Source organism: Pelodiscus sinensis, chromosome 2, assembly GCF_049634645.1.
Source record: "Pelodiscus sinensis isolate JC-2024 chromosome 2, ASM4963464v1, whole genome shotgun sequence".
Lineage (NCBI taxonomy): Eukaryota > Metazoa > Chordata > Testudines > Trionychidae > Pelodiscus > Pelodiscus sinensis.
Window position 1 is genome coordinate 216584891 of NC_134712.1, and position 22877 is coordinate 216607767.

The window sequence follows — 22877 nt, forward strand, 5'->3', positions numbered from 1 at the left end:
CACGATCAGCTCCCAATGAGTGCCTGCTGGCAGGATTATAACACGCACGCTGACCCGGCTGTGACAGTATATGCCTGCATTAGGCAGTGATTCTGTCCCTTTAAATGAGTACAGCTCGCTCCTAGGCTTGCCCGATGTTTTTACCAAACTCCTGAAAAATAGCAGGAAAAAAACTTGGTTGAGAAAAAAAAAACGGGGGAGAACCAAAAAAAGGTCGCTGCACCTTCCGACTCCCCCCCCCCCTCCTTGCGCCCCCCGCCCACGCCAGACACGCAGGGGAACAAGAAAAGCAAAACACGTTACATAGCCGGCAGTTTGGGGGTTTTTTAACGGGCAGGAACCGGAAATAACGCGCCGTCGCAGCACCGGAAGTGGTCGGGGACTGGCCGACAGAGGCGCGCTAGGGGACATGGCGTATCCCGGGCACCCCGGCGGAGGCTACTACCAGAGCGGGGTAAGCCGCCCGGCTGCCTGTGCGGGGGAGGGGAACGGCCACCCGCTCGGGGGAGGCGTTTCCCCCACTCGCCATTGTGCCGGGGGAGGGGGGGCAAGTGGCGACTCAACCCCCCCCCGCACACACACACACACACACACCCGCGCGGGGCTGTGGCGGTGTCCGGGCTGTAGGTGCCTGCGGGAGCCCGTGGGGGTCAGACGCGCTTTTGGGGGCCTGCGACGTGTGTAGCCGGGAGCTCGGCTGCCCCGCCGCGCCCCCTTTGCGGGGCGCGCCCGGCCTAGTCGCGTTGCCTCTGAACCGCTTGCTTGCGCAGTGGCTGTTCCGCATATGCGGCCTCTCTCTAGAGCAGTGTTTCCCTATTTTATTTGGCCACGGAACCCTTTTAAACTCAAAAGAATTTTGTGGAACCCCTAATAGCAGCCATATATATATATATATAGCTGAAAAAGTAGACCCCAAATAAGTAAGGATAATAGTAAAGCAATGCTAAACAACGTCATGAGAGCAACACAAATGAAAATTGTTTTCAATAAAATCCATAAATGCTTAATATTTTTTTTTTTTAATAATAACATGTTATTGTAATGGAATTTTCTCACGGAACCCTTATTTTCACTTTGCGGAATCCTGGGGTTCCCGGGAACACCATTTGGGAAACACTGCTCTAAAGGCTCAGCTTCAGTTGCTGACTTCAGAGTACTCTTCTCCTCCCCTCTTCCCCCCCCCCCCCCCATCACTCTTTACAAAAGCGGCAGGTTGGGGAGGTTTCGAAGAGCCACTCGGCTTGACCTCGGTATGTTTTGTTCCTGCGAGTCCTATGCTGGTTCAGTCCAAGCTGGTTCTTAGCCCTCGTGAAAGTATTTGTCTGGTTAGGGTGATCATGCAAACAATCCTCAGAACAAATGTAAACCGGTTGGAGTACCTGAGCGATGGAGGATGGAAAGAGAGAGAGAGAGAGTCAGAGCAGCAAACTTCAGTAGCAAGGCTGAAGTGGTTAATGGTTTTGTTTTTCTGCTACAGTTAGCTGGGGATTTTTGCTGCTGCTTCTAGCAGACCCGGAAGCTATTGTGTCCCATAGTTTTCCCTTTTTTCATGGAATACAAAAAAAGCTGCTGGCCCAGACAACTGACTGTAAACAATAGAATTCTAATAATGTGGAAGTCTCTTTCAGTGTGCTGGTATTAATTGAAATCAGTGAGAGCTGTAGATGCCTAATGCCTCTGAAAAGCTGGCTACCTGATTAGAATCCCCTCCCTGCTCCAGCAAAACCAAGTCAAGAGACAACCTTCTATTATCCTCAGTAGAGGTGATAACATACTACACTTATCCTTTGTTAAACAAAAATAATTTAGTTAGAATCAAAGCTTTGGTTAAAACATGAATGCTCTCTTTGTGGGTATAAGTAACACTGAGCTTGGAAATGAAGAATGAGCTTGTGCTTCAACAGACAGGAGCATAGGTCAGGCCTATACTGGAAATGTCAGTATATAAATGTTGGTTAGAGAGGGTGGAATTATTTTGCTCACCAAGCCTTTGTGAGCTACATGGGGGTTGGCAGCCTATGGTGCACGTGCCATAAATGGCACATGAGCTGATTTTCTGTGCCATGTGGGGCAGGAGCTCAGCCCTGCCAGCCTCAGGATTGCTGCACAGCTGCAGGCTGGAGCACCAGCTCTGGCTTCCTGCTGGGAAGGGGTGGGGCAGGGGAGGCATAAGAGTGGCATGGTGTAGGATCCAGAGTGGCCCAGCAAAACCCTGCACTGAGCTCTGCGTCCCTGGAGCTGCCCCTGCCCCTTGGCAAGCATCTCCCAGGTGCTAAGGGTTTAACCCTCTCCACCCGGCACTACAGTTTGTCATTTCCTTCTTCCAGTGACATCTGAGCTTTCAGCCAAGGGCTGAGCTGGGGGGGAAGGGTTTGGGTCAGGGGGCTACTTAACAGCAGGCTGGCAGACAAGATGATGGAGCCCCAGCCAGCTCCAGTTCTGTGTCTCTGTTGTCAGGGTCGGGATTAGAACCCTGGGAAGGGTTGGCCTGGGGCTGCTCCACAGATTGGGGCTGGGTGACTGGAGACTCTGGTGTAATGGGCTGTGCCATGCTGCTCCCTGCAAGCTGTGTGCAGGGGTGGGGAACTAGCCCCAGGCTCTGCCTTCCCCAGCCCTGGAGCTGCAGCCTGCAGATGAGGCAGGGAAGTGACTCTGCACTACCCTCCACCTACCTCACCCCTGCAAATTCCAGTGCTGCTGGTGAATGTGCTGGGAGCACAGGGATGTGGGAGCAGGAGGAGAGATGAACCAGGATGCAGGGGATCACGCTGGAGAATCGCGTGGCTGAGGGGAGTGATGCTGGGGGAGAGGAGATACAATTTTACGTTGCAGAAGCTTCACTTTTCTATACTCTCCACTTCTTTGTCTCTCTCCCCGACTAGTTATTTGTCTGCATTCTCACCCTCTCACCTTTTCTGCATTACTCTCCCAAGCCCCTCTTATACCTCCACCCCACAACCTCTCCTACTGCCAAACTCCCTTCCAGACCCCATCCTCCTCAGCCCCTGCTGAACCCCACCTCCCGCCCAGATTCTGCATCCCATCCCATTCGCTGGCAGCCCTGTCCCACATGTTGAATTCCTCTTTTTTGTTCCCACCCCAGAGTTTAAGGGTGTCTACAAAATCCACTCACTCTAGAACCCCAGAAAGTAAATCTGGCCTATAGGAAGCCATGAACCTCAGTCCTCCCTCTTCCTTCCCCTCACCCCATGGAGCTGGAGTGCCAGAATAGTGAGGTGTCTCAGTTGGGGTCTATGTCAGTGAGGGTTGGGGTTTTGAGAAGCAAAAATCTCCTTCAAATTTATGTGGTCCCCAACTGATTTTTTTTCTATAGTCAGTGGCCCCCAACCCAAAAAGGTTCCTCACCTCTGCCATAAATAAAGAAAACATTGAAACCTTTTGTGTTGGACATAAATTAATATTTTACTTTATTTATAATGAAGTTTGATAAATGAGCATGAGAAAGTTAAAACACTTAATCTGTTTAATTTAAATTAAACCATTCTCCCTAGCTGCAGCACTAGAAAAACAGCTCGGGCATAATTATGTAGTTAATGGTGAGTTTCCATTAGCAATTGGTGGTTTGCATTGACCCAAGGTTTGCATTGACCCAAGTGGTCCATGGTGTGCATGGTGGAGAGAGTCTTTTCCGGGAGAGCATCACGGCACAGGGCAGGAGGGTAAAATCTTGGCACACTGCTTCAGAAAGTTGGCCGACCCTTGAGGTGCATTGACAGAAGCACTTGTTTTGCTGCTATGAAACTGTCTGCACTAGGGATGTAAGCAACTAGTCAGTAGTTGAGTGACAACTTGAATACTCGTTCCCCATCTGCCTCTGTATCAGAGGCAGCAATAGGAGGGGAAGAAGGAGTCAGTGCTGGGGGGAGCTGGCTTACAAGCTGTTTCCCCCAAGCGGAGCAGGGGAGACAGAGCCACAGAGGTCCCTGAGCTAGCGCGAGCTGGGGCTGTTCACTTCCGGCTTACGCCAGCCCCGGGAGGTAGCCCTGCTGTGGCTCTGCAGCCAACTGTAAATCCATTTTCGTAATGAGATTCAGATCATTGACCGAATGTGGAGGACTCATAGGGTACTGAGAAATTGATAGTATTCTGAGTTACTACATAAGCCAAGTTTCGTCTGTTTTGATGGTCCATTTTATCAATGATACTTGTGGGAGAGTGGGTCTAGAGTAGATTTGTTATCACTTAGTTTAACCAGATACTTAATGGATTTCTATTTTGACATTTAAGCTGAAATGAGAAAGTAACTGTGTAAGCATTGAGTCCTTTGCTTCTGGAGACTGCCAATAGGAATGTAAGCAGGTGCTATAAAGTTACAGAGCTTGATACAGTTTTTTCTATTGAAATATTTTTGTCATTTCAATATGCTTCCATTATTTCGCTATGTGCATGTCAAGGTTTAATAATTGAAAATTACTTTCTTTTTGAAAAAAAAAAAAACAATTCTTGTCCTTTTATCAAAACTGGTGAGCCCTGAGAATATTCTCCCTTTGGTCCCCACATTGTGCCAGTAATGGAGAAAACTAGAGTATAAATTTGACTCTCTAATTTAGGCATATTTGTTATGCAGGTTATATAGTGCTGGTGGCTGATTCTGAATGGGATCTGATTAATTTAGTGGAGATTAATTTAGAGTTGAAGGTGGACAAAACAAAAAAAGATCCGATAGCGTTCCCGCTGCTGCCACCAGCTGTGGGGTTCTGTCTGACAGCGGAGGAGCTGGCATTGACTGAGCAGAAACTGGAGTGGGGGTGCTCAGGAAGAGGCAGGGCACCTGTGGAGCCCTGCAGCTGGGGGCTGGGAGTGCACCAAACCCCGCGTTAGCCCACTGAGTCCCATGGCCACCCAGTTGTGCTCCTGGCCCCTGCCCATGGGGCTCTGCAGGCACCTTGAGCATACCCTTCTATCCTTGAACTTGAGCACAGCTAATGACCTATTGGCGGAGCTCTGGGAGAGCAGGGGAGTTGAGTGCAGTGCCTGGCTTTTCCACATAAATGCTTCAACCCTGGAGCACCCACAAAGAGACCAGACCACACATGTTGCCAAAAGATTGAAGACCAGACTATAGAGGTCCAATCTGAACTATAGAATTGAGCAAATGCTAGTGAAAAGACATATTCAGTTTACAGTGGGTGATAAATGTTTAATAGCACTCGAAGGGAAAGTTGATGGCAAGAAAACATAACATGGAAGAAGATCTTCAATGGATGATATGGTATCCTATGTGGATCAAAAGGACTAGATTAGCAAAGGATTGTATGGAATGAGCTATCATGCAAACCTCCAATAATGACGGTGACATATACACCCAATTTAGGCATTCTGTGCTTCTGCTAGATCACTGGGCTAGCTCAAATGTAAGATTTTTAAGTTGGCATGCCTTACGGTGTAGCAAGTATATGCACCAAGTCGTGTGCTCTCTTTTAAAGCATTTTATATGCTTCAACAAGGTGTATATTAAAAGTGACCCTCAAAATTGATGCTGAAATGTAAGTCGCTGCATTTTGTAGTCAATTAAAAATTAATTTTATCTAAATCGTTTTTCTTATTTTTAAAGTATGGTGCTGCTCCTGGAGGACCAGTGTTTCCGGGGCAGACTCAAGATCCTTTGTATGGGTATTTTGCTGCAGTAGCAGGACAGGTATGTTTTTCCCTCAAAAGCTATTTGGTTGAAGTTATGGCATAAGACAAACAAACGTTCATTTTATTACAACTTAAATATTGGATATCACCCTTTGTCATCAAGGTGTATGGGATAGCAGAACTTTCTAGCATATTGAGACCAAATAGTGGAAACTGGGTGTGAGGACAAAGTCGGGAATAATGTCAAATTGAATTAATTATGGCTTAAGTTTATTCTTGCTCACTTTAGAACTATGAACAGGGGTGGGGCGGGTCCGTCACATGTAGCATAAGAATCCAACCAGAAATGACAGCTGCTTGGTTGACCTCCTTAAAAGCCAAGAGAAGTTATTTAGGTCATTATACAAAGGGAAGGCTTCATTAGGTGTAGTAACGTGGAGTACCAGAAGCTGATGGTATGGATTATCTTGCCAGACAGAATGAGCATGGTATATGAAAAGGGGGACATTTATGTCAGATATTTGCATCTTAATATTTCAATGCCTGATTTTGACAGCCTATCTATTACTCTAAAGCCGGGGTCTCAAGCTCAGTTTCCCTTAGGGCAGGTGACAGGCCTAGTGGGCCAGCATGTACCCTCTCTTTGACAGTCCCCTCCCCCCGCATGTCTCTCAGCCCCCCATCCTGGCCTGCATGCTCCCCCCACATGTATCCCCCCCCAACCCAGCATGCAACTCTCTAGCAATTTAGAATTTGCTGGGGCCTGCACTGCCACAACTGGCAGTGCAGTGGGGCTAGAATGGCTTTCTACTTCTAGCTCCATGCCACTGCTGGGACCTCCCTGTGGGCCAGTGGAGGTGTGTGCAGAGCCCATCCAGTCCATAAGTATAAGCCATGAAACTATTAACTCATTTTGTGAACCTGACTATATCTCAGTAATACCGTCTTCGCTGGTTTGATCATCAACCTCCTGATAATTAGACTTTTTTTTTTCCTGGAAAGCCTCAGGAACGTTATTGGAATTAGGAATGTTAAGAGGCAGGTATCTAATCAAGTAATTCATAGAATTTTTATCAATTGCTCGATTAATCTAATCGAGAGCCAGCCTGGCTCAGTCCTAACTCTTGCCTGTCTGGGTCCAAGCTGTGGCTCTGCAGTTTAAAATGCAGTAGGCTCTGGGAGGGTTGCGGGGAGTGGAGGGGGGAGCGGTTGCTACTGCCCTGCTCCTACTGCCTTTTAAATTGCAGAGCTGCAGTGGGGTTTGGTCCCACACCCGTTGCGAGCCAGGACTAAGCCAGGCTGCCTATCTAGCCAGCAGCATCCCCTGTCTGCAGGGATCCCAGTGGGAAACTAGGACCTCCTAGGACAGGGGCTGCTGCTGTGAAGCAGCCCCTGTCTGTGGCCAGGCCGCCGTGGATAGGGGATACTTTATGGCAGCAGCCCCTGTCTTCAAGAGGTCTCAACTTTCTGCTGGGACCGCCTGCGGACGGCAGCTGCTGTGAAGCAGCCCCCGCCTCTAATAGAGGCAGCAAAGAGGGCGGGAGGATGGAAACAGGCAGCACCATGGAGACTGTGCTGGGGGAACAGGCTTTTTTAGAGACAGCAAGGGGTGGGGAATATGAGTAGTGGACTTGACTATCCAATAAGCCTAGGTGAATTGTGTAGTCGACTACTCCCTTGCATCCCTAATTAGAATTAAGACAGATCTGGGAACTTAACTACCTGATGTCTCATGCACCACTATCAACTGTGGTCACTCTGACTTAGAAGATTATGGTTGTTTGTTGATGCACAGTATTAGGAGAGAATCCCAGATTCCTTTTCCCTTAAAAAAAAAAAAAAAAGGCTTTAGATCTCTTAGTTTGTGGAGAAAAGCTAGAAAATGTGCCCCAATTTCAGCCAAAGAGCTCAAATGCCACATCCAACGGAAAAGATCCCCAAGTGTATTTTTATCTGTGATTTCAAGAAGTCACCCTCTTTTGGGAAGATGGGGAGGCTGATTAATGAGTTTTAAATGCTTGGGGTTGACAATACAGTACGTGCAAGTTGATAGTGTCTCCCAGTGTGTCCAGGAGCCTAGACTGAGACCAGGATCCTACAAAAGACATGAAACTAAATCCTCACCCTGACACCCCCATGTCCTCAAACTGGAATGCCCCCTTCCCCCCTACACACACACCTGTTACTTCCTCCTGCTGGGATCCCCCGCCTCTACCGAAGGTAACTGAAAGCAAAAACCACTTGTCCTGCTCCACTGGCTGCAGAAGCACATTAGCTTGGGTGGATCCCTGGTCAGTGCATCATAGCAGAGGCAGCCTCATGGCTTCCTGGACCGAGCTGCACCCTTTGGGGCTGAGACTATGTGGGTGCTGGGAGCCTGTGCACTGCTAGGAACCATGTGTAAGGATTAGATGTGTAATCCTCCCCTCCCCTCCTTTGTGTACACACTCTTGGGTTGGGAGCCACACAAACCTTATTAAATAACTTTTTTCAAAATATTTTGCAGGCCAAATTGGGAAGGTGCTAGGAGATTGAGACCCCCTGCTCTAGAGGATTTGGTATACTGTCATTTTTTTCGTATGTGTCTTATAATTTCTGTACGTTCCTCTAAGTAACAATTTCTAATACATTTGATAAAACATCTTATTTTAAACGAGTAAGCTAAAAGCTTTATTGCTCTGACAAAAATAGATTTTACATCTTTCTAGTCATTTTTGTCTAATCCTATGTACTGTCCAGTGAAAAATTTGTTTACCTGACTGATGGTCTATTTGCAAAAGCCTGTTAATGTAGTTTCAAGGGTGTAATTGTGGAAGTCAAGAAATTTAGAGTTAAGGATCTCAGGGTACCTTGTCCTCTGCCTTCCCTTCATTATTCTCTTTTGATAACTTCTTACAATCCACACAGCACTTAAAATGCAATAGTTACCAAAAAATCGCTAATGAATCAATGCAATCTAGCAGCAGAGGAGACAAATGAGGATTTTAGAACAAACCACATGAAGGTACATATTATAGGATTCTCCTTTTATTTATGAGGAATCTGGTTATTTACTGAAACTAAGTATAGACCTTTAGAAATGTTTCTTACTGAGCTAAAGAAGAGTCTGTCTACCATGAGTAGTCCTACTGATGCAAAAACCTCTAAGCAAAGTGTGACTGGATAAAATGAACAAGACTAAAGTAGCATCATGTGGCTATCCATGCAAGTATGTAACAGGCCAAACCTGTCAAATGTCAAGTCAAATTATTACAGAACCTCAGACTGGCTTGACCATCCTTTTCACTTGCGATTCTAGTCTTAAACTTTGTGAATCAATGGGTACGATAATTTGGAGTGAATTTAAATTAAATTGAACTTGGTACATTAGTTGTAGGTTTTTATAAGATTCCATGCATAGTTTTATCAGTGAGGTGCGATCTTGATGTGTAAGTTTATGGACGTTTACTGATGGAAAGCTAACTTTTCCAAGCTTACTTTTCCTGTTTTTCAAAAGGATGGACAAGTAGATGCTGATGAGCTGCAGAGATGTCTGACCCAGTCTGGCATTTCAGGAGGGTATAAACGTAAGTTGATTATTTAAATAAAAGTATATTTGATTCACATTAGACAGTTATTAGTTGTACTGTCTGCATTGTTCTTAAGTTAACATGGTAAGACACAATTATATTTGTTTTTGAAAGTAGTTTTACCTTCTGTGGAGTAGGGATGTATCGGAGGCAGCATGGGGGATGGAACAGAAGCCAGAGCTGCGGGGAGCCAGCTTAAAAACCAGTTTCTGTCAGTACTGTCTATGTGAGGGGCCAGGGGAGGCAGAGGTGCAGCAGGGGACCTGGTGCAAGCCAGGACTCAGCCGTCCCGGCTCATGCCAGTCCCAGATGCTGCGCTAGGGATGTTAAATATCGGTTAATTGAACAGTCGAGTAACCTCATGAAATTTTATCTGTTAGTTGACTATTCTATAGTGCATGGGGGCTGGGCCAGCAGCCACTGTATCAGAGGCAGCAGCACAAGCTGTGAGGGGAGCCAATTTAAAAACCAGCTACCTTCATAGACTGGCTGCCTGTCATCTAAGCTTCTGCTTCTGAGAGAAGCACCAGCACGGGGTCAAAGCTCACGAACCGGGGGCAAGCCGGCTGAGCTGGGCTGTCTGCCCGCCTGGCTCTTAATACATTTGACATGCAGAGCTGAAACTAGGGTAGGTCCTGGACCCAGCATGAGCTAGGACTGAACCAGGCTGCTGGCCAGCCTGCTAAAAAATGTACTGGCAGGGAGAGGGAAATGAATGTAGTCTATAGCATTAACCTATAAGCTTTTGCTTATTGGTTAATTGACTATCCTAGTACATCCCTATGCTTCACCTCTACTTTTTTTTAAATGTAGTAAGAGCCACTAGGCTCTTACTACATTTAAAAGGCGGAGCTGTGGCATGGGATGCTTGCACCGGGTCCCAGACACTGCACAACTGTTTTTTAAATGTAGTAATGTGCTACATTTAAAAAGCAGAGTTGCAGCAGTCTGGGACAGCTCAGTCTTGGCTCACACCCAGTCCCCTGCTGAGGCTCTGCCTTTTAAATGTAGTAAGAGCTTGGTGTGTCTTACACTGGCTCCAGGGCTGCTGCACCTCTGCTTTTTAAAATGTAGTGAGTTGGGACTGTTCAGTCTTGACTTGTGCCGCCCCGGGAGCCAACCTATCGAGTAATCGAGAAGTCGAAGAAAATTTCATCAGCTATTTGATTAGCTTAGTAACAGCTATTTAACATCCCTACTGTGGAGTCATATGCATTATGCTGTAATTTTGTGAATGTGGCATTCCAATGAATAATTGAGATTTATGTTGGACCAGGTATTATGGACACCCAGATTCAATAAACGAGCACAGGAGCCATTAAAAAGCAGCATAAAAGGTCCACTTGGAACAGGCTCTTATATTGAGACGGTGTGGGTTCTTTTTTTTCATTCCCAGACCCATGGCTCCTTGAATATGTTTAGTACCAGATTACCAGCGGATCAGTTCAAAGACTTTTTGACAGTTTCTGTTGTTAGTCTGAAGCAAAATGCAGGACAATGTAGCACTTTAAAGACTAACAAGATGGTTTATTAGATGATGAGCTTTCGTGGGCCAGACCCACTTCCTCAGATCAAATAGTGGAAGAAAGTAGTCACAACCATATATACCAAAGGATACAATTAAAAAAAATGAACAAATATGAAAAGGACAAATCACATTGCAGAACAGAAGGGGGATGCGGGGGGGGGTGGGAAGGGGGAGGAAGGAAGGTAAGTGTCTGTGAATTGCTGATATTAAAGGTAGGGAGAGTGGGATGTTTGTGAGTTAATGGTATTACAGGTGATAATTGGGGAAACTGTCTTGGTAATGGGTGAGAAAGTTCAAAGTCTTGTTAAGTCCTTGTTGGCAAGTGTCGAATTTTAACATGAATGACAGTTCAGAGGATTCCCTTTCAAGTGCAGATGTAAAAGGTCTTTGTAGCAGAATGCAGGTGGCTAAGTCATTTAGAGAGTGTCCTTTCTGGTTAAAGTGGCAAGAAACTGTTTTCTCTTTGTGATCTTGTCTGATATCTGTTTTGTGGGCATTAATCCTTTGGCGAAGTGTCTGAGATGTTTGTCCAATGTACATAGCAGACTGTTGTTAGTCTGTCACAGAATTCAAAAGATTGAAGTATCCTGTTAAATTTTCCTTCTATTTGACCCTTTAGAAGGTATCTGTCTGTTTCAAATATGGACAAGGTCTAGCTCAGAACAATCACTCTCCAGTTATTATTAATGTTTAGAACTGTGAATTCTAAATGGTAGTATGTAAAAAGAGTTCATGTTTCAGAGGTGTTGTGTTACTGCAACTCAGTTGCAACATTTACTGCAATGGACTAGAAGTTCATTTCTCTAAAACTCCAGTGACAGTTTTATACCTAATCCTGTTATCAGCCATTCGAGCAATACAGATGTTATTGATTATTATGTTAACTAATGTAAAAAAAAACAACCCCAAATGATCTTGTAGCATCTTAGAGACTAACAAAAAATATATTGTTAGTCTCTAAGGGTACACCTAGACTTCAAGCTTCTTTCGAAAGAGAGCATTCACACCTCAAAACAGGATCAAAAAAGCTATCTGCTTTTTTGAAAGAAAGCGTCCAGACTGCATGGACACTCTCTCAAAAGAAAGCCCTGATTGCTATTCATAGAATGGCCACCAGAGCACCTGTGCTTTTTTGATTGCCTCTTCTTTTAAAAAAATGTCCCTGTTCTGCATCTACACATGCCTTTTTTCGAAAGAGCTCTTTTGAAAAAAGCGTTCTTCCTTGTAATTTGAAGTTTACCAGTGTAAAAACAAAACCCCATGCTCTTTTGATTTAATTTTGGAAGAACATGATTGCAGTGTGGACACAGGTGAAGGGTGGTTTTTTTTTTTGTTTTTTTTTTTAAGGGCAGGTTACATTGTGGGTGGGTTTTTGTTGTTTCAAAAAAAAAAAAAAAGAGTAGACGTACCCTAAGATGCTATAGGAGATTTGTTGTGTTTTAATTTTTTTTTTTTTTTAAGTTAGGGATTAATATGGCTACTCCTCTGATATGTTAAATAGTAGTTTGATTACCTAAGACAGAAGTTTTCAAACTGTAGGATTGCCAGGGTTCTGGCTTAGACTTGCTGGGTCCTGGGCCTAAAGCCTGAGCCCCACTGTCCAAGACCGAAGCCAAAGCTTGAGGCCTTCAGCTATGGGTGGCAGAGCTCAGATTATAGGCCCCCTGTCTGGGGGCTGAAGCCCTTAAACTTCAGCTTTGGTCCCCCTGCTCAGAGTGGTGGTACTTGGGCTGGGCTCCTCCCAAGACAGTGGGACTTGTGTGGACTCAAGCTTTGGTCCCTCTTTGTGATGTTGTGAAGTAATTTTTGTTGTGCAGTGAGATTTAAGAACCCCGGATCTAGGATGTAACACTTTTTAATGTTGATCTTGTCTGCATGAATAGCCTTCATACAAAGATAATCTAGTTTATACAGTGGAAGTTGGCATATCTTCAGTTGAGTTGAGCCTTATGTGTTTACTTACGAATATTTAGTAGGTGTAGGGCTGTCAAATTTGTTGAACATGTTCCTGCAGGTTTCATTATGTAACTTGATATTTAAGAAAACATTGATCTTTAATTTCAGGAAGGTTGGCAATGAGGACATTTCTGTAGATTATCCCAAAATTATATTGTAATGTTTATCCAGAAAAGTAAAGAAATATTGAGTAAAGAGTACAAATCTGTGTTTAAGATACTACAGACAGAAAGAAATAAGATTAAATTTAGAAGTTCCAATCCATGTAACCGACTTCTGAAATTTAAGAAATGCATAGATACGCCCCCTTCACCCTCCAGGCTGCTGCCTCTCTCTCAGATAGTACGTGTAGTCAACAGGATTAACCAATAAGACCGACTTATCAATTAATCGTTTACTTGACTATATGCTAAAAACCCTACAACACTCAAAGTGAATTTGTGAAATAATGTCCTATTCTTACAAAATAGATCTGTTCTCAGTGGATTCAGAATTATACCCGCTTGCTTGAGAATCCACTCTACTCTTGTCATTAGTTCTGTTGCATGTCAAATAGTTAAGTGAAGTTGGTACTACTACACTTGGAGTTTGTTCTTAGATAAATGGTATAGCACAGGTGTAAAAGACTGAAGAATGTGGCCTACACAGTCTTCATTACTGACGATGATGCAAAAAGCAGGAAAAAAGAGCTTGATTTTCAGATCCCAACTTAAATTTCCAAAGCATCAAGAAAAATATTTTTGTAAAATGAGCAAGAAAACAGATGTCAAGTTTTTTTATAAATTAAAAATGAAAACTAGATACAAGTATCTCAGATCTCTAACTTCTACAACAAATGACAGTTAATTTGAGAGAGCCTTAATAAATTGCTTTCTTTTGTGTTTTTTAATAAATCACTTGGAAAAACAGCTTTTTCTAGTTGGAAAATATCTATAAAATATTAAAATGACCAGGTTTAACAGATTTTAGCAAAAGACACCTGAAAGATTTGATGACCTAAGTACCTGATAAATGGTGTCCAAATCACTAAATTTGTGTGAATGGAGCTCAGGCCACCAGTAATGGGATACAGAATGTTTCACATCTGCACCAGCAATTTGGCTCCAGTCTGGGCTGGTAGATTTTAAAATGCTGCTATTATCTTGATCAGACTGCCCATTTTGATATAGCCAGAAGCTGAGTGGAGAGTGACTAAAACACATCTCGTATGTTAAGACTGGATTACAAAAATAATAGGTTAAAATAACCTCTTGCTCCATCCATCTCATAATGTAATTTTTTTTATTTGAATTAGAATGAGACTGCTAATTGCATGACTACAGCTTTCTAGTAGGAATACAGTTTTATTTCACGTACATATTGATTTCTCAGTTTGGTTTCGTAATTCATATTTATTGAAACTAATCTTTTTTTCCTCCTTCATTTAAACAGCTTTCAACCTAGAGACGTGCAGGCTCATGATTTCCATGCTGGATGTATCCTTTGTCTTGTGTGTACTATAATATAACAAAAGGAAACTGCGAAAAGAACATTAAGGTTGCAAAATCAAGCCTTCCAACATTAAGAAATATCAGAATTAGTTTGCATGGGCAACCTTACTACTTCCCCTTGTATTAATGCATTTTGATATAGTCTTCAATTCCACAACACTACTTTTTTCCACAGGACCCCATCTCATTCATTAAACAGGATAGACCTGCTGCACTGAGAATGAATCAGGGATTGTGTAGGGAAGCAGGCTGTTATCTGTAGAACACTGTTATTTGTTGCAGACAGTGAACTGTGTCTGGTACAAGGGTGGGCAAACAGCCCACAGGCCAGACATGGTTTGACAGGATTTGCTGCTGATGCTTTATTTGCCTGAATGGCCACAGTTACAGCTGTTTGCAACTCCCATTAGCCATGGTTTGCTGTTCCTGGCCAATGGGGGCTGTGGGAATATGGTAATATTGTATTAAGAGCAATGTTTTGATATTTACAGTAAATAAAGCATGAAGCAACACACTGAACAATGAGGAGAAAACAAAATACTGAATAACTGTTCATTTTAACTGAAGTTAAAAACCTGCAGTGTGCCTATGCCAGCTGACTTGGGCTCATGAGCCTTAGGTTGAGGGGCTGTTTAATTGCAGTGTAGATGTTTGTGCTGGATCCTGGGCTCTGAGACCCTATGATGAATAGAGAATCCCGGTGCTGGGGATTCAGCCCAAATGTCTACACTGAGCCTTGTGAGCCTGAATTAACTAGTACAGATAGATACTAATTGAGCATACTTTATCTTGTGCATTGAGTGAGGCGAGGTAATCTTAATTCTGGTATTTTCTAATTTGAGTGCTTGATTTTACAGCCTTCCTAATGTTCTTTTTATGTAATTGGTATATGTTGAAATATTTTAAAAAACAAACTGAAAATATAAATTTCATCATGTGGCATTGTGGGTGAAAAACCCAAAGAGTAGTTGTCAGTCGTTCGTTGTCAAATCAGGAGGATGTATAAAATGGAGTCATACGGGTCAGGCCTATATCCAATACTATTTTCATTAATGACGTGTGTGTGTGTGTGTATATGTGTGTGTAACATTTGCAGATGAGAACAGGGTGGAAATTGTGGCAAGCACTTAGGAGGACAGCATTTAAATTCAAAATGACCTTGATGAATTGGAGAATTGGTATGAAATAAAGACGAAAAAATTCAGTCACAAGTGCAAAGTACTACACTTAGCCTTGGTCTACACTAGGGAGTTATTTCGAAATAATAATTGGAGCATCCATACCATCAGCCCTATTATTTCAAAATAATGGGCAGGTTATTTCAAAATCTGTACTCCTCCTTTCCTTGGGGGAAAAAAACTTATTTTGAAATAGCAGTAGTGTGGCTGCTCCACTTCTGCTATTTTGAAATAACTACTCCCCAGAGTATTTTGGATATACTACCTCAACTTAGAGCCCCAGGAAGCACTGGGGAGTAATTACTTCATAGTAGTGGAGCCTGTCTTGGACTAATTTCGAGCCTCCCCTCTCCCGCTGTAGTGGGGACATGCTATTTTGATTTTGTTGTTTTTGGGAGTTTTCAAATTTATTTCAAAATAATTTCCTAGAGTAGACATGCCCTTAGGAAGGAAAAAAATCAAATGCAAAACTACAAAGTAGGAAATAACTAGATAGATGGTTATACTGCTATAAAAAAATCTGTATGTGATAGTGGATCACAAATTGAATGAGAGACAAGAATGTGATGTAATTGCAAAAAAAGCTAATATTCTGAGTGGTATTAATGGCAGGTAATTGTCCTGTTCTACTCAGCGGTAGTGAGGTATCAATTGAGGTATGTGTCCATTTCTGGGCACACTTGAGGAAGGGAGTGCATAAATTGGAGAGAGCGTAAGAAGAGTAATAAATCATTTCTTTTAGAAAACTTTTCCTATGAGGAAAGTTTTTAAAAAAGACACATTAAGTCTCAAGGGAAAAAAAGACTGGAGAAGTCTGGTAACAATAATCAAATAAGTTAAGGGAAGGGCAGTCATAAAGAGAATGGTGATAAATTGTTCTCTGTCCCCAAAGTAGAGGTAATAGCATGGGTTTAATCTGCAGTGAGATATTTAGATTAGGTTCCAACAAGGGTTGTGAAATACCCATCATTGGATAACTAATTCTTCAGATTTTTAGTGGCTAAAATCTGTTCTCTACTGAACTTGTGTGAACTATGATTTTTCTGTAGCCAATAGCTTGACGAGATCTGGCCAGTTTTTCAGAGGGATGTCAAAAGATACATTTCTAACACACAAACCATGCACGTGCCAGATTACAAGTTCCTATTCCAAACCATGGAAGCATTAAAGCTGTGCAAAAAAGACTGTCATATTTTGTAATGGACAAAATGATGTACTTTGCCCTAAGCTCGTTTTCAGAAAAAGCCTGAGCTGTTTTGGCTGAAATTTTCCAGACTATTATTCTGGAAAATTTCACACCAAAGGGTTGAAGATTGCAAAGTTGTAAGCAACTGAAAACAGAGTATTCTCAGGCAACCTTAATATGTGGTTGAAGTGCCTTTTGAAAGCACATTGGTTAAACTTTGTATTGTAGGCAGCATGGGTTGCTACTTATTTGTCAATAAGTAGAAAACCTTCATAGAAGAGAATCTAAAGTATTATAGCACTAACATAAGAATTAGGAGGATTAGCTGTAGTAGCACTCCTATTTTATGAACATCAGTCTTATGAAAGACAAGTTGTATGTTTAGGATGTGGGGGGGGATGCATGTGTGGTGGCTTTTTTTGGTCACTTTCCAGTTCCTTTTTCTGCTTCGGAATGTGACTTCAATCCTTTAGTGTCTGTATATATTTGGCAAAACTAATGTTTGGAGGCAGAGATGCATTTAGCTCAAAAATCAAGCACACTGTACACATTTGTTATGTTTCCTATCATTGAAGGATTAATTTATGCACTATACTATTGTAATTCTGAGATATTTGAGATTATGAACTGAATACTCAATTGATGAATAGGGAGTCTACTGTATTCATTTATAAAGTTTCTCTGTAATGACATGACTCTAATTCAGGGCTGGGCAAAATACATCCTCGGGGCTACATCCGGCCTGCGAAGCCACCAGATCCAGCCTGCAAACTACCCTGACAGGACCCTCAGGCACACAGCTGCTGTGGGTTTAAAGCACAGTCCGGCGGCTCTCTGCTCTGGATGGAAGGGGTGATCTCCCCACCTCCAGCACAATCCTCAGCTTCTATTGGACAGCAGCAACAAGCTAATAGGAATTGACACCACTCAATCTCTCAGCTCTTATTGGCTGAAAACAACTAGCCAATAGGAGCTGAGGATTGGCCCAGGGGATTGGCAAGTGTCTTCCCGCTCCCTCAACTGAGAGCCACATGGCCTGGACCTATAAGGAATCTGGGGCTGCAGCAGGCAGGGAGCCTAGCTGGCCTTGGGGGGGTACTGACTAGGAGATGCTTAGATAAGCACCTCCCAGACAGACCCTGCCTCTGGCACCCATGCCCTTCCTGTACCCCAACTCCTTCCCCCAGAGCTATCCAAACCCTCTGCACCCCCACCTCACAACTCCCTCCCAGACATTGTACCCCCTCCTTCCCCTCTCGGCCAGAATCCTCTCCTGCACCTAAATGCCCTCCCAGACCCTGCACCCCAATCCCCTGACCCAGGTCACAACCCCCTCCTTCACCCAAACTCCCTTTCAAATCTCGCACCGTCTCCTGAACCCCAGTCCTTTACCCTGTGCGTCCTTCTGCACCCAGCCACCATCCTAGACCCCACATCTCCACAAAAAAGTGTGGTCCCCAACCACTTTCCAAAATCTTGGAGTGGCCCCCACCAAAAATTATTGCCCACCCCTGCTCTAATTGGTACTCACTGCACCAATAGCTCACTTGATATTTAGTATACCAGTAGTTCACTTTTGTGACTGACAAAATTGAGCATACACACAGCTTAAAAAAATCCTTTCATTTTCTAACTCAAAATGCCAAAGAATGAGAAGGAAAAAATATAAGAGGGGCATTGATCTTTTCTCTACACTATTGGAACTACAATTTATTCCAAATGCTTTGCTGATGTAAGACAATATTATTAGAAATAAAATAAGAGGTGTTAGGACTTCTAAGCTTGTTGCTAACCAAGTATTTAGGTCTACATCCATGATGTCTCACTTGTATCTGACCTACAGTCTGCACTCCATCTTTTCTGTGTATCCACACCCACATCAGAACCCTATCTCACTGAGAGAGCCTTACACGGATACAAACATTTGGATCTGCATGTGATCTGCAAAGATGGTAAACAATGCATCTGTTTCAGCAGATATCAATGGATTTGCAGGGCTCTAAATACCTTAACTTTCTTATTTGTTTGACTCTTCTGCAAAACTAACCTTATGTTTTATGCAGTAAAATGCTAGCATATGCACAAGCCTTTATTTTGTTGCTAGCTTTTCTGATATTTGGACAAAGCTACAGTTGCACATTAATGATGGAAAATGTATGTAGGCAGTATGTCAGCAGAGACAAAACACTACTTTTTTTTCAGATGGATGGAGGAGTATATTTGGTTTTCTGATCACTGATCTTTGGCCAAAAATATTCTGTCTGCCTGAGATCTGGGACAGATGTGTTGTAGAGAAGTGTAACACTAGCACAGTGGAAAATATAATTTTTATTTAAGGTATCCTTTATTTTCTGAGTGTCCGTAAATACATTTTAATCCTTCATGATTGAATTTAGCTGCTCATTGAGAAATACTGGCATTTGTTTGGAAATTTTTCCTTAGCCATGGTTCAGAGGGATATGTCTGGTAAAATGGGTTTCAACGAGTTTAAAGATCTCTGGGCTGTCTTGAATGGGTGGAGACAACACTTCATAAGTTTTGACAGTGATAGAAGTGGTACAGTTGATCCACAAGAACTCCAGAAAGCCTTGACAACTATGGGTAAATTGTGAAACTTCTCTATTACTGGCAGTTGGAAATTCCCCCAGCTTCTAATATGACAGTAACTTGGGGTATGTCTAGACTGCAGGCTTTTTTTTGGAAAAGCTTCTTCCAAAAGAGATCTTCTGAAAAAACTTCCAAAAGAGAGCATCCACATTGCCAAAGCACATTGAAAGAGCAATCTGCTTTTTCAAAAGATAGCATTCACACTGAATGGACGCTATCTCACATTTCAGTTGTGATTACTATGGATGCAGTGGCCACCAGGGCACCTATGCTTTTTCCTCTTTCCTCTTCTTTCAAAAAACCTCCCTCTTCCATGTCCATACACACCTTTTTCTGAAAGAGCTCTTTTGGAAAAGGCATTCTTCCTTGTAGGATGAGGTTTACTAATGTCGGAAAACCCCCTGTGTTCTTTTGCTTTTCGTTTGAAAGAATGCAATAGCAGTGTGGATGTAAGTGAAGTCTTTTCAGAAAATCGGCTGTTTTTTCGGAGAAAAAAAAAAAAAAAAAAAAGCCCTGCAGTCTAGATGTGCTTGGTGGGATTTTCCAGCACAAGTTAATGGTTTTTTGCATTAACTGGCACACAACAAATTGTTCAATGAAAACTTCCTTGAATCTCTATAATCTGTGTCATTGCACTATTTGTTCCCCACCTTTTCAATTAGGATTTAGGTTGAGCCCACAGACAGTGTCTGCAGTTGCAAAACGATACAGCACCAATGGGAAGATTACATTTGATGATTACATTGCTTGCTGTGTGAAACTCAGAGCTCTCACTGGTATGTTAGAGCAACATCTGGTTAATGCATTTTTATTTTATGAAATCGGGTTATTCTAAGGCAGTGGTCAAAAACTAGCTGACCGTGATTGACTGGTCGATTCTGGGGAGTCTCCCAGTTGATCATGCTCTCCAGCTCCCTGTTTGCCATGGCCCCATGTCTCTGGCCAGCTTCTGGAAGGGGCCATCTTTGGAGTTTCAACAATAGTGTGGGTCTCTTCCTGGCTGAAGTGTTCTCCCCCCCCCCCCCCCCATACCTCTTTCCTCATTTGTGCTGCTTTGTTTGTTCACTTGTCAATCTCCCCCTTAACTTCTGGCTGTCATTCTTTCTCCAGAACCTTCTCCATTGCTCACTTCAGCTCTTCTTCTCTTTGCCCCCCACCTTTCCCCTCTTGCTTCTCACCAATAAGAACACTGTTCATTAGCCCTTTAGTAGTTGCTAGTGCTCTTATGAACAGGCCCCAGTCTCATCTCCTGAACAAGTGTTCACAGTACAATGCTTAGTGCTCATCAATTCTTTGGTGGCATCAAAACTCTTCTGAATCAGCAAATGGCCTATTAATGTTCACAAAACCAATCTCCAGGTCTTTGCTGAAAAGAAAAACTGGCCTTTGGACAAACTGGCACACAAAAGCCTTGTAGCAACTGGTCAGTGCTTACAAGCACCAAAGTTTACGTAGAATACAGAATAAATATTTTCTCATTGCATGTGCTGTTTAGTAGTAAAAGGGGTCAGTTTTAATCACAATGATGGCACAATCACAATGACGGTGCTGCTTATACGATTGATTACAGTATTATGCAATTCTTTCTGTTTTTGCAGATAGTTTTCGAAGAAGGGATGCAGCCCAGCAGGGTGTTGTGAATTTCCAGTATGATGATGTAAGTGCACCTAAGACATTTGCTTACTTCAAATTAGCTACAGTTATAATTTGATAAGTAATACTTTAGTACTGTAACCAAAAAATCATTTCATTTAAACACTATTACAATTGTCACCCTTATTTACTATATTAACTGAGAGCCCAAAATAAAATAGGCATAGAGAAGGTTGTCATGTCCCATTTCTTCCTTCTTGTGTCCAGTTATGGCGGAGGAAAAAACATGAGATGTTCTTGTGCCCTGGTAAGCTTCTTTTAGCTTACCTGCATGTCCCTTGGAGGGGTACTCTGATGCTTTGGTAGCTCCTTTGGGTGTGACCCCCATTTTTCCAGTCACAGTAAAGTTGCATACTTAGTTTGGAGAGCTCTTTCATGAGGTGCTTTGCTTTAGTTTAATATTAGCTCAGTGATGTCCTTAATGTTTTGCTGAGGACAATGTGTAGAAACTGGAGTTGAAGGCAACGAGTACCAGTGGAGAGCATTTCAAGCAACAGATTTGGGGGTGAGGGAGTATTCATGTTCCATTGCACTTGGTTTATATGGATGCCTATTTTCTTTCAGTTCATACAGTCTGTTATGAGCATCTAATTGAAGATGAAGGAAAATGTGGACAAGCATGATTAACATTCCACTTAATGTTTTGCTTTGCACCTAAAGCTATCATGGCCATGTAACTAAAATTATTGGTATTTACTTATTTTATAAAGATACTGCTTTATATGTAATTTGTTTTGATAAATGCAGATGAACCAGGATTTCAAAAATGAAAGATCATTCTTAAACCTTGTTTAATTTTTTAAATTTGCGTATACTTGTAAATCAACTTTTTATGTATAATTTAAATGATTAAAACTTGACTTTCCATGTGTGTTTACTTTCCCTTCTCATGAGCTATTAAAAACATTCATCATAGAGTACAGCTTACCGTATTTCCTGTCCTAATAGTAGCACCTGTCAGGGTGGTGTTTTTGTTCAGTGACAAGACTGCATAAAACAGATACACAATGAAGAGTTAACATAATAGGTTGGTGATCATGCTAGAAAGCAAGGTGGTAAATTGGGGAACTGTGATTAAGGTGTAACTGGAGTTCTTCAAGATGGACTTGGCCAGTTTTGTCACAGATTACAAGTTGCATATCTGTGCAGAGGCCATTTGAAGAACCTCTTTCCAAACATGATCTTCTAGGATACATCTACACTGTGGAGCTATTTCGGGATACCAGATGTATCCTGAAATAGCTACCCTGTATCTTTTGAATGTGCCTGCTATTTTGAGATCTATTTCGGCATCCTTGTAACTCTCGTTCCACAAGAGTTAAGGGCTGTCTCGAAATAGCATGTTATTTTGAAATACAGTCGAAATAAGATACGCAATTTGTGCTATGCAAATTGCGTATCTTATTTCAATTATCTTATTTTGAGTTTAGGGTGCTGTGTAGATACACTCCAGTGGGCTACTCTTCTTGCCTTAAGAAAATTAACTGTTCACTTGTAAAAACTTAAACAACTAATAGTCTAGCAGCACCTTAAAGACTAACAAAACAGGAAAGATGGTTTCATGAGCTTTCACGGCCACAACATATGACTTCAGCTTTGAAAATAATATTGGTTTAATCTTTATACATATATGCAGTTAAGGTTATAGATCTTATAACTTATCTTCAACTCCTAGCTTTGCAAGCAAACATACTTTAACCTATCAAGTTTTAAATTCATTTTTCTTAGCTAAAAAGGCTCCTTACCTTTTTCAAGTAAATTGAGGCCACTTTTAAATACTAAGTAACTCAAAAGGCACATACTCAATTTCTATCAAATTTATTGCTGCACAAGAAGGGTCCCATCTCAGCACCTCCCTAATGAATCTAGATGCTTTTGGGCTTCTTTTACCCCTCCCCGGCTGGCTCTACAGTTCACCTTGTTCGTTTTACTTTTCTTTTTAATAAAACTGCTAATTAGTGGTAAAAATCTTATTTTCATGTTCAGAAGGGCATATTGTTGTGAAACAGATGCTTTTAAAAAGAAAAAATATTCCAAACTAATCCAAGCATATTAAACAGCTACTAGTTTAATTGGTAGTGAATACTTATCTGATGGTTTTGTTCAGTG

The 22877-nt window shown here is 42.4% G+C and overlaps 1 protein-coding gene across 1 annotated transcript; it reads left to right on the plus strand.

The window, feature by feature from the left end:
- The first annotated feature begins 314 nt into the window (after positions 1 to 314).
- SRI (sorcin) lies at positions 315 to 21633 on the plus strand. The gene is made up of 8 exons (XM_006134109.4): positions 315 to 454; positions 5576 to 5659; positions 9098 to 9167; positions 14086 to 14129; positions 18962 to 19109; positions 19778 to 19891; positions 20714 to 20772; positions 21333 to 21633. Exons 1-8 carry the CDS (start codon positions 410 to 412, stop codon positions 21357 to 21359), a joined length of 591 nt encoding a protein of 196 aa, XP_006134171.2. The 5' UTR covers positions 315 to 409; the 3' UTR covers positions 21360 to 21633.
- Positions 21634 to 22877: the final 1244 nt, after the last annotated feature.